Below are 11,009 nucleotides of genomic sequence, written 5' to 3'. Positions count from 1 at the left end.
ACATTAAAGGAGCTGTATGTAAGAAATGTATTTCAATTAATCATAAAATGGCCCTGATGTGTCTCTAGACATTAAGAAATCATGTTCATTTCAAATACTTATATCACTGACAACAGTAGTACGGCCACGATATTGTCATTTAAAAAGTGAAGTTGCAGCCCTCAACTGATGTTGATGTTGTCATGTTGTGTTTTGGTCTGATGCTCCACCCTCCACCTATCTACCAATCACGAAGTCAGTAGTGTTTCGGCATCCGGGTTGCCAGCTCTGCTCTAGTTGAAAGCTCCTTGTAGCAGCCTGTGTTCCTGCTGGATCCTGCAGCCTATCTGGCAACCTCGAGTCAGGGGGGAGGGGGAGGGGATACACCGCTCTACAGTAATTTGAAAGTGATTGCAGTACCAGTTTTGTCCACAATCTTACATACAGCTCCTTTAACTAATCTTAACCTTATTGTAAAGTGTTACCGTTAAGTGTTTTGATGTAGATAACTCACATACTGTATATTATGTGCCATGGTGTTAATACTTGAAAAGCACTGCAACTGAAACCTCTCATTTTTGTACCATGTTTGTACAGTTATTTGTAATAAAATAAGTAGATTACATTAATGTAAAATGAAGACAGTTTTCATTTTTCGTTTGCATACAAAGGCTAAAGTGTGCACGCTAACTGAAGATTAGAAAGAAAAGTTATGTTTTATGCAAACAGTTACAGCCTTTTAACAGTTTTGAATTGTTTGAGAACACTTTTTTTATTGTCTCATCAATGCAAGATCATCTTTGGCTAAACATGGATCTGGTCAGTGAAGATCTGAATACATGTGGTGGTTTCAGAAATCAAAGGTATAAGCCTTCAAAACATCCTTCCCATCCAATGACTCCACAGAGGCCACAATACTGGAGTAATCACAGGCAACGTTGGTGAATCCTCTAGACAGAGAAAAAAAAAATCAATTTACAAAATACAGTACATGTGAACATCACTTTACGTTCGAAAATCGATTGGACAAACCAACACAAGAGTCGAAAACGAAAATAGGGAATCGTTTTTAACTGCCTTTTTTCTTTTTTTTTTTTTACCAAAAATGTGTTTTATGTGGACGGATCAATACAGGACACAGAACATGTAGGATGTTGGAAAATAACAATGTCGCGCCGTTATTTGTTGTGTAGTGACGTGTGTGTTCAAGAAATGCGCAGATTCTGCAATACGCTGTATTTAATATATCATGAGGACTCACGAGTTGCGTATTTGTGCTAAATCCGTGCAGATTTGTCTGACACGAACTTCCCCGGCAAAGTGAGTAAACACAGAAACACAACAGATTGGCTCATGATTTGACAGCGTTTCCCGCCAAAGTTCATTTGTACCCGCATTTGGCGGGTTGTAGGGCGTTAATTTCAATCCCTGAATGTTGCGCTCCTGTTTGTCATTGTGACGAAACTTCACGCCAATAAATCATCAGGAATATTGCTGACTTGGCGTCTCAAGCGCCTCTTTACGCTCGTCCTAATGCCTGTTAGGTGTCCGTGGATTTGCCTATATTTGGTGTTGAAAATGGAAACGTCTTTAGACATAGAAAATCGATTTTACACTCGATTCAATGAACACTTATGTCTCAAAAATCAAACAGGATTTTTTGACAAAAGTGACAGCCCTAGTTGTTAGTACGGGTGATTGCGCTGTACCTGGATCTCTGGAGGGATCCTCCGAGCAGGTGATACTGGCTCTCCAGGGTCAGCCCGTGCTCTGGGTCATTTCTCCAGGTCAGTACTCTGAGAGACAGGTCTCGAGATGCGGTCACCACCCGGAAACTGTCCTGCAGAGTCAGTACAGCATGCTTTATGAGCGAGACGACTCGCAGGGAAAGTGTTGATGCGAGTGTTCAAACACTTACCACACAGAGAGCAGCGATTGGCTGTAAATGGTCTTGAAAACTAGCCACAAGTTCTCCTTTAAACGTGTAGACCTTCAGATGGTTCCCGTCTGCGACCAGAAGAGTGCTGTTCCCTCTCGCCTCGAGGACCACGTCTGACCGACGGCTCAGCGCGACCCCGAAACTCGCCACTTGCTGAGCTACATCGCATCCGAGCATGACATTCAGGAAACATTGCATCATAATACTTTCAATTGTCATTTGTAGGTCCGTGAAGATTGTAAACAACAAATATTGCACTAAAGGGGACATATCATGAAAATCTGACTTTTTCGGTGTGTAAGTGCTACAGTCGGGTCCCCTGTGCATCTACCAACCCAGAAAACCTGAAAAGTGAAACCCAGTAACTTTCTTTTGGTGAGCCTTTCTCTGCAAGCGTGTCTAAAAATAAGCCGATCAGATTTCGCTCCCCTTCTGATGTAGGAAGGGGATCTTATTATAATATTACCAGCCCTTAATCTGCACACCAGCCGACATTTGGTTTCACAAGCAACAACAGAGACTTCTAACGCAGCGGCAGAAGATCCAGCAAAGCCTGAAACTGTTCTGTGGTTGAGCACAGACGACACTGAACAGAACATGTCTCCGCTGTCTTATGAACACCTCAGGAACTGTGGACACTTGTGTAAAAGTTAAACATGACGGTACATGCAAGTCGATGAGGTGAATCAATGTAAGCACAACAACTACATACATGTCTCCACTAACCATTCAGAAACGTCCAGGTGCGTCTAAAGTGAACCTCTTCCCGAGTCTCTCCGTAAGGCTGCACTCGCTACGGGTTATTTCTGAGTTTTGGAGTGATTGGTGTGTTTTGTTATGAGTCTCTGAAGCTTGTGTAAAGGCTCCGCCCTCTTCTGAGCGGAGGCGGAGCAGCAGCTCATTTGCATTTAAAGGGACGCACACAAAAACGGCACATTTTTGCTCACACAAGAAAAGCAATAGTTTTCTAAGGCTAACCTTGTGGTTGCTTTTTGTATTTGGACTCCTTTAAGGCCAGGTCGAAGACTGCGAGTGTTGTGTTGGTGAAGAGGCCGTCAGACTGGATCACTGCGAGTCGAGCCGGTTGAGACGGGAGGAAGACGGCGGCACAGCAGCCAGAGACGGGCAGACTGTCACACACACTGTCCTCGTCTTCAGCAGGACAACACACACTCTCACTGTAGAAAACCTGCCCAAACACACGCCAGTCTTTCCAAACTAACTTAAACATGCATTTCAAACGGGATATCTTGATATATGTTGTTATGCTGCAGGGATGGTGTATTTTTGTAGGCCAAAACTTTAAACGAGTTGCATTTTAGCACTTCTGGTTCCATTGTCTCAAAGCCAGTGGGTTTTTGGTTAAATACCTGAAATAAGGTCTGTGGTAAACACAAGCTCGAGATATTCTCACATTTTATTGTGTGACATAAAAAACATCAGAGTTATGGGAATACAGATGTTGCCGGGGACATTAAACATCATCACCTCGAACGGGTAAACTCATCCGCTCACGAGTCGCTTTCACAACCTCGTTGTGCTTATAATCACACTCTTGAAAACTATAACTCAAACCTTAAGGGAAAATGTTTTTTACATACGAACTGAAAGCAATAAAAAATGAGGACTGAAAGAGTTGTCGGAAGCGCAGTGAGTATGACCGTAGTGTAGTTTGTTTATAGCCTACTTTTGTACTTCTGGCTTCAAAATTCATGTTCCTCGGTGAAGATTATCATGATGAACAAAACGTATAAGAATCCTGAATTTTCACAGAGATTATTTTATGCAGTAATCCAAAATCAGTTCTTTCCCCACAGGCATACGAGTTTAAACCCTTGGAAACCGGTGAGCTCCAACATGAAACATTTGATTCGAAGAAAAAATATTTTTGGAAAAAGACCAAACGTACAAAATTGTATACTTGGAACTAATCAAATAAAAATGTACAAACTATTGACTTTAAAGCCAGTAGGGGTTCAGCGAAAAAATCGGCAGCAGGAAGTAGCTGCCACTGGCAGCCGACAGCCCTACCAAATTAGGAGGGACCTGTCACTTCGTGGCAGCCAATCAGTATCGTCCAACGTAGCAGCAACCACTCACATGTAACTGGAAGTCAAGCAACAGCAGCCAATGGTCAATGGTGGCGCCGGCGATAGTAAACCATACTAGAAACATGGTAAATCATGTTAAACCATGCTAGAACATTTTCAAACTTTTTCAAACTTTCTGGCTAGGCTTTTTCAAGCCAACTAAAAGTTTGTCTACGAATATTACCATCTAGTTCAGGATTGTTATCGAACATTCTGATTTCAGAACAAAAAATACCAAGCTGTTTCAAAAGTTACAGCTGCTTTATTAAACAAAGCCAAGAATGTATTAAAGTAGTACTACAAATGTAAAAGTGAACTTAAATGATAGCAATGTTAAAAAACAAGACAATGTTCTTTTTTTCGTTTAGTCAGGGCTTTCATTATTTAAGTTTAAATAATGTTTATGTATATTTACTGTAATAAATATACAATATGATTACATAGGCATTTCTTTCTGTATGTATATATTTAATTATTTAACAAACATATACACTCATTCATAAATGATATTTATACACATACAAATTCATAATTTATATATTATATTTATAATATATATTATATTGCGCTGCGTGTCATCCGCACCAATTACAAAAAAACAACTGTAACTAATTATTATTTAGCCTGTGTTGCTTCAAAGAAAAATAATCCCCTTTTGAATTCACCTTAGGACTCCAATAAAACGACGTTGATCGCGAATTTCGCGTTTCTTAAACAGTTTATGTTTAGATAAGGGCAGATTGTTGACAATTATACACACTGCTCAAAGATTCTAAAACTCTACAAAACCAGTTGAAATAACTGGATTGAACACTTCAATTGATTTTTTAAAGAAAACCCTTTAAAAACATTAGCTACAATATTTATAATTGAATTAAGATAGGGCCTATTTGGACACATTGAGAGATTTATCCTGAAAGGAATTTTGCCTTTGACTGTTCTCATTATTTAAGTTTAATGAATGTTTATGTAGACTATATTTAATAAATATACAATATGATTACAAAGGCATTTCTTTCTGTATGTGTATATGTCATTATTTAACAAACATGTAGCCTGCACTCATTCATAAATTATATTTATACACGTACAAATTCATAATTTCAAGTGTAGCTTATTGTATTATGTCTATGTTCTTCGTTACCTGATTTATATTTGATAAACCTTTTTTAATAAAATAATATAAAATAATTAGTAATAGAATAAATAACTAAAAAAAAATGCCTGGCTAAATGCGGCATCCACCTCTGGCTTCCGGTTATTAGCGACAGCCGACGTCCGGTTTTATTGGCAGGTACTTCCTGCTGCCAGCTGCCGATTTTTCGCTGAACCCCCTCTCTTTAAAGCTGCAGTCTGGCGTTTTTCCTCTTTGTCGCCATCTCTGTTCGAAATCTGCAATTGCAGTTGAATTATCAACTTTACGTGAGTTGTAGTTCAACACCCTCGACACGGCACAGCGCGGATGAACACACTGTTTGAGGAGAGTGTGTGTTTGTCAGTCGGTGTGGATACTGGCATTCAGAATCACAGATTAGCTTGGCTTACCTTCGGGCTCGAGTTAAAGTTTTCTTTGGAGGCCGCGAATATCCATTTTTTATCTGGCGATGAGAGGAGGAGGTTCAGCCTGAAGGAGTCGCACACCACGTGTCTCGAGACTTCACACAGTGCGGGGCAAGTCAGGATGAGCAGAGACCCTACAACAGTTCCCACCTAATATATCAATAAATAAATACATTAATCAATGAAGAGGACATATTGTTACGTAATAGTAAATCGTACGACAAGTAAGAATACTAGGAGATGGGCTTTAATAGCAAACAGGATAAACTCAGGAGAAATACACACACATTAACGCTGTCATTAATGAGAACGGACGAAGACTGAGGGTCTGTTTGCACGACAACTTTTTATGCGTTTTGGCCGTTCATTTACACGACAACGGCGTTTTGGGAGCCTGACAATGCAAACTTGATAAAGGGTTTCAAAGTGCAAGTTTCTGAAAACGGTCTCAGTGTAAACAACAAAAACGTGAATCTCTGAAGACGATGACGTCACGCACATGCGTATTACGTGTTCAGTCTATAGTGTTTCATCGCCATCTACTGGCCTGGGTGCAGAATACAGCGATTGTAGTCGTTTTCGTGGATTCGTGTGAATGGGGATCGCGTTGACAATGATGTCGTCTGTACACGGAAACTGTACAAAGCACATCGTTGTCGTGTAAACGTTCCCTGAGGGAGAACACAGGGACTAAATACATGGAGCTATAGTAACAAAGGAGCTTGATTAGTAAATGAACAAGGTAAATGACGTCACTGATTAAACAGACTGGGGGAAACTAGCTCACAGACACTGAACCAAGAACACGATAAAACACAGAAGACTAAACATGTAACACATACATGTCAGAAAAGCTTATTTAGCCAATATTTAGTAAAGTCTCCTTCACTGAAACGTTCCTAAGACGGAAGATGAAAAGAAACGTTTGTGAGGTGTAAAACGTATGTAAACGTACACATCACGGCACTGTATTTTTAAAATCCAATTGAGAAAACGGATGGATTCAAGCAATTCTGGATTCAAGGAGTTTTCACTTAGGTCTACAGCACATACCACACATTGATTGTGCTGCTACACACTAGTAAACGATAGCCTACCATGAGGAAAGAGCTGTCTCTGTAGCTGAACGACCGCAGTGTGGTCTCGGAGAACCCAGACGTGAAGCAGGCCAGCTCCTCTCCGCTGGAGCCGCTCCAGGTCTTGATGGTCCCCGCGCTGTCGGACGTGACGACCACAGACTGTGCCGGGTCCACTGTGAGGTCCTGCATCGGGCTCTGGGCCGGACTCGACCACACACTCACACCCTGCAGCAAACCACAGATAGCTGGATCAGAAACTGACTAACTTCAATTTGGTTGCACTTAACTGTCATAAGAAATAATGTCATAGCACAAAATAGTCCTTACAATAGGCTTCAGTTTCTTTATGCATAATAAATATGAGATCATGTTCAGTCACCCTGCTGTATTCTAGGTAGGGTTTAGAATATCAAAATCGACTGCTGGCGGTAGATCCTTTTCCTATTTAGCACCAAAACTCTGGAACAGTCTTCCTAACATTGTCCAGGAAGTAATTATTTATTTATTTATTTATTTTTCAGGGAGTGCGTTCTCGATCCCCAGGCACCGCTGTTATGTGAATGAGATATTTCTCTGATTTGGGGGTGAAATATGCCACCGGTGTTTCTTGAGATCCACACACTTTCATCAGGTCTCTGCCACACGAACGAGAAAGCCTGTAATACCCTGTGAATGTCCCAGGCTTTGACTGTCCCGTCTGTCGACGCACTGCAGACAACTGGAGCGCTTCTCCACACGTCTGAGCGGCCGTCGTTCCCAGACAGGTACGCCAAACCCACAACCCTGCCTGTGGACGAACAGAGTGACTCAAAAACTCAGATTTACATCAATCCGAATGAACCCAATCTGATTTCAGATTAGCAATACTAATAATACATATTCACATATTCATTTACATGTGCAGTACATGTATTCTGGAAAACAAAACTGCCTATTTGCTGCGTTCAGAGCCAGAGAAAGCATGAATGTCACCGTAGCTACAGTGTAATTGTTGCTTTAGCAAATATATTTATCAAATAATTTTTAGCAAATCAATTGGATTCAAGCAATTACAGTTCTTATGTCAGGTCTACACCACCCCTCCCAATCTGATTCACTTCACTAACAGATTATTTGGTTGCATGTAAATGTGGCCAATGTGTCATAAAATCAACTGAAGACAATTGAAATAGCCCTTGATGTGATTTGCATTGGCATTATAGCATGTGTTTGTCTGAGACCACTTGCCGTTGTGTCCTCGTAGGGTTTTGCACGTGTAGTCTGCACTCGACCTGCCGGTCTTCATTTTCATCTCCAGGAGAGAACGACGCAGGTAATACGCTTTCCATGAGTGTGTCCCGGTGTCTGAGAGATGCTGGGAAACATTGCAGAAACTCCATCTCTGCAGACACATTCTCCTACACAAGCATTCGACCTTCAGCGTCTCAACAGGAGAGTGTGCTGATAACACAAGACATCCTCAGAGGAATGCCATCATGCGTCATCCCTGGCATTCAGGGCCATCAAACTCAGTTTTTAAGAGAAAAATCATTAATCATGATACGGTGATGGAAAACATTTGAAAAAAAGATTTTGGTCAAGCTCAATTTAACTATTTATCAATGGAATGGAAGATCAAAAATGTCCACAGGGACAAAAATACTCCTAATTTAGATTCTAATGTATGGGCATTTTGTACATTTTCTTAGACAACTCATCATGTGCCTTTGTCCTTTTATGAATTGTACTTGCTTTTTTTACAAACATATCATTTTACATTTTTTGTTTTCAGATCAAAATGCCTAAAAAGCGTTTTTGTTTACGTTTTAGAGTATATCATTGATACTCCAAAAAAATTTCATTGTCACTGAATTATTAGGGTTTTTTTGAGCTATTTTTATGAAATTATTGTAAACAAAAACTATATAGATAGTTATATTATTGATCTGCCTTACGATGACGCAATTTTCTTCTAGAAACAAACTTGATACAATGATACAATCTGTATTGTAAAAGCACTATATAAATAAAGGTGACTTGACTTAACTTGACTTATTAGGGTGGACTAAGTAATAACAGGGTGGACAAGTGGTATAAAAATGGACGGATGGATCTCTCACCTACAACCAGTTACAATATTAATTTAGTTTGAACTGAATTTTGATAAGAAACAGTAAAACATAACTAAAGAACTTTAAATACACTACTTCTTGAACTTTAAACATAACTTACTTTCACAATCACAATGTTTACTCTCAGTGTCCACTGGTTTAACACGTCTGAGCAACAAGAAGCTAACTTAGACGCTTCAGCAAATAAAGAACGGCATGGTTTTCAAACTGTAATTTTAAAAATATGGGTTTTCTACTGACTGTTTTAATATATCCCTTAACAGAGTGGACGTGTTGACCACATACAATTTGAAAGATAAAATTTGTCAAATAGACAGTTAAAATAATAGTTCTCACAAACTTGCCCAAGTTGTTGTCCCACCGAAGAAGTGATGACTGCTTTAAATTGTGTCATTTAACTTCTCCAACTTTCATTAGAAGGGAAAGTAGTCAAAAAAACAGAGTGGACAATAACTTGAGAGACTAAAAACTTGCTAAAAAAAAAACATTTATTATAATTGTTCAAATGTAATACCGGTAATTGAAGAAACTATACATTATTAGAGAGTCATTACTGATATACCCAATAATCTACATTGGAAAAAATGGATATATGGTGATATATGGTCAAAACGCTGAAATATATATATATATTTATCAACTTTTATGTTGATAAAAATATCCTATATGCTTATAGTTTAAATGTTGTTATTTATGACTAAGACAGCTTTAAAATGGATACTGATCAACATTTTAATGCTGTAAGATCATGATCTTTACTGGGGACACAAAAGGCACTGAATCCCAGGAATGACCCTTATATAGCAAACAGTACCGATAATTATTGTAATTTGACAGTTTAAGCGATGTTTAACGACATATAACCTTTACTGACTTACCTCCACAACCACGGTGTCTCCGCAGCATAGCACCAATCCTACACACACATTAAATGTGCATGAAGATAACATACAGTACGTGAGGTCCACAAGTCTGACCACTAGTGGAAATGCTTCCATTTAGCTCTTTTTTTCTGTTTTACAATTTATATCAGCATCACAATTACAGTGCAAAGTTGAAAATTATACATGAATATATTATATATAATATATTATATAAATTATACATCGAAAATATCAGTATTTGGTATGTGTCCCTCTTACTTTATGATAACAGCGAGCTGGCATTGAAAAAAACAGATGATCCATGTTAGGAATTGTGATTTTTTCAAATAGCATCTTTTGTGTTTCACATGCTCAATGTCACACATTTGATTATATGATTAGTTACCTAGAAAATTGTATATTTCTATGTTATACATTTTTTAACGGTCATAAAATCTTCAGTTTTTCCAGGTTTAAATTGGATTTTGAATCCCAGGTTTTCAGTGTAATGTAGACTCGTAAAACTGTAGTGTCTGTAAAGTAAATGTAAAGTGTGCAAGATTTCTAATTCATGTTCTCTTTACTTATGAGACATTGAAGCAATATAAATATGTCCTGGCTTTCTTTATTACTAGTTCTAAATAATGATCATATTGTAATATGTCATTGTGTCCTTTCAATTCAAAGTCCACGAAAGTTTGTCAGTGGCAATATTCAAGCAAAAATGTATGTATATGTATGTCAATATATATGAAAATGAAAAAATAGCGTGCAGTTCTTGTCGCAAGCAATCAATTCAGGTTACTTCAACTGTAAAGTAGTTTCCATCTCTTTCTAATGGAAACAAGAATAATAGAGCCTGTCATCTGTCTGACTCTCGGGCTTTCTAGACTCTTCTACGCGACTGACGTCGATTAATATATGGATGTCATCATCATCGCTTACCTTACAAACTGTGGATGCTCTGATTAAATCTTCATCTTGAAGAAGAGAGAAGATGCTGATCAGACAGTCCAGAGGTAAACTTTGCCAGATCTCCATTCCTCACAGCAGAACTGCAGCGGCTTTCAGTTTCGGGGTGATGACGTCACGATGATGTTTCCTACGGAATAACCTCAGGGACACACACGATGCCTGTAAACATACACTTGCAATCAAAATTATTCAACCCCACAGAGACTGGAATAATTTACAAATGTAAGCATTTAGTGGCATATTAAAAGTGATAATGTCAATATGTAAAGAATTTTTTATAGGCCTAACACATCTATTTATAATTATCCAACCCCTATTCAACATTGCTGTTTTCAAAACTGTGGTACATAAATAAATAAATAATAGTATTAAAATATATATATATTAGGGCTGTCAAATGATTAATCACGATT

At 38.6% G+C, this 11,009-nt stretch overlaps 1 protein-coding gene across 2 annotated transcripts; it reads right to left on the bottom strand.

Annotated features, from left to right (window-relative positions):
* Positions 1-708: 708 nt before the first annotated feature.
* fbxw12 (F-box and WD repeat domain containing 12) lies at positions 709-10,702 on the bottom strand. Of its 2 annotated transcripts, none has more exons than XM_056259065.1 (10): positions 10,567-10,702; positions 9,637-9,674; positions 7,871-8,044; positions 7,313-7,430; positions 6,666-6,872; positions 5,554-5,718; positions 2,897-3,107; positions 1,898-2,076; positions 1,689-1,819; positions 709-929 (listed from the first exon to the last, which is right to left on the bottom strand). In XM_056259065.1, the coding sequence occupies exons 1-10, from the start codon at positions 10,660-10,662 to the stop codon at positions 830-832; spliced, it is 1,419 nt and encodes a 472-aa protein (XP_056115040.1). In that variant the 5' UTR covers positions 10,663-10,702; the 3' UTR covers positions 709-829. The 2 variants fall into 2 exon arrangements, with proteins under 2 accessions (XP_056115040.1, XP_056115041.1); XM_056259066.1 differs by having other exon boundaries at positions 7,871-8,087; positions 10,567-10,683.
* Positions 10,703-11,009: the final 307 nt, after the last annotated feature.

Source organism: Rhinichthys klamathensis, unplaced genomic scaffold, assembly GCF_029890125.1.
Source record: "Rhinichthys klamathensis goyatoka isolate OS25496 unplaced genomic scaffold, OSU_Roscu_1.1 h1tg000163l_1, whole genome shotgun sequence".
Lineage (NCBI taxonomy): Eukaryota > Metazoa > Chordata > Actinopteri > Cypriniformes > Leuciscidae > Rhinichthys > Rhinichthys klamathensis.
The sequence above is the reverse complement of the archived record's forward strand: the minus strand, read 5'-3'. Positions and strand labels throughout refer to the sequence as shown.

Excerpts from the sequence above, each read along its gene's own strand:
- fbxw12 (XM_056259065.1), bottom strand. The coding sequence starts at position 10,662 with ATGGAGATCTGGCAAAGTTTACCTCTGGACTGTCTGATCAGCATCTTC. Across the intron at positions 5,719-6,665 it reads GAGACAGCTCTTTCCTCATG|GTGGGAACTGTTGTAGGGTC; the intron begins GTAGGCTATCGT and ends TTGATATATTAG. Across the intron at positions 930-1,688 it reads GGATCCCTCCAGAGATCCAG|AGGATTCACCAACGTTGCCT; the intron begins GTACAGCGCAAT and ends TTCTCTGTCTAG.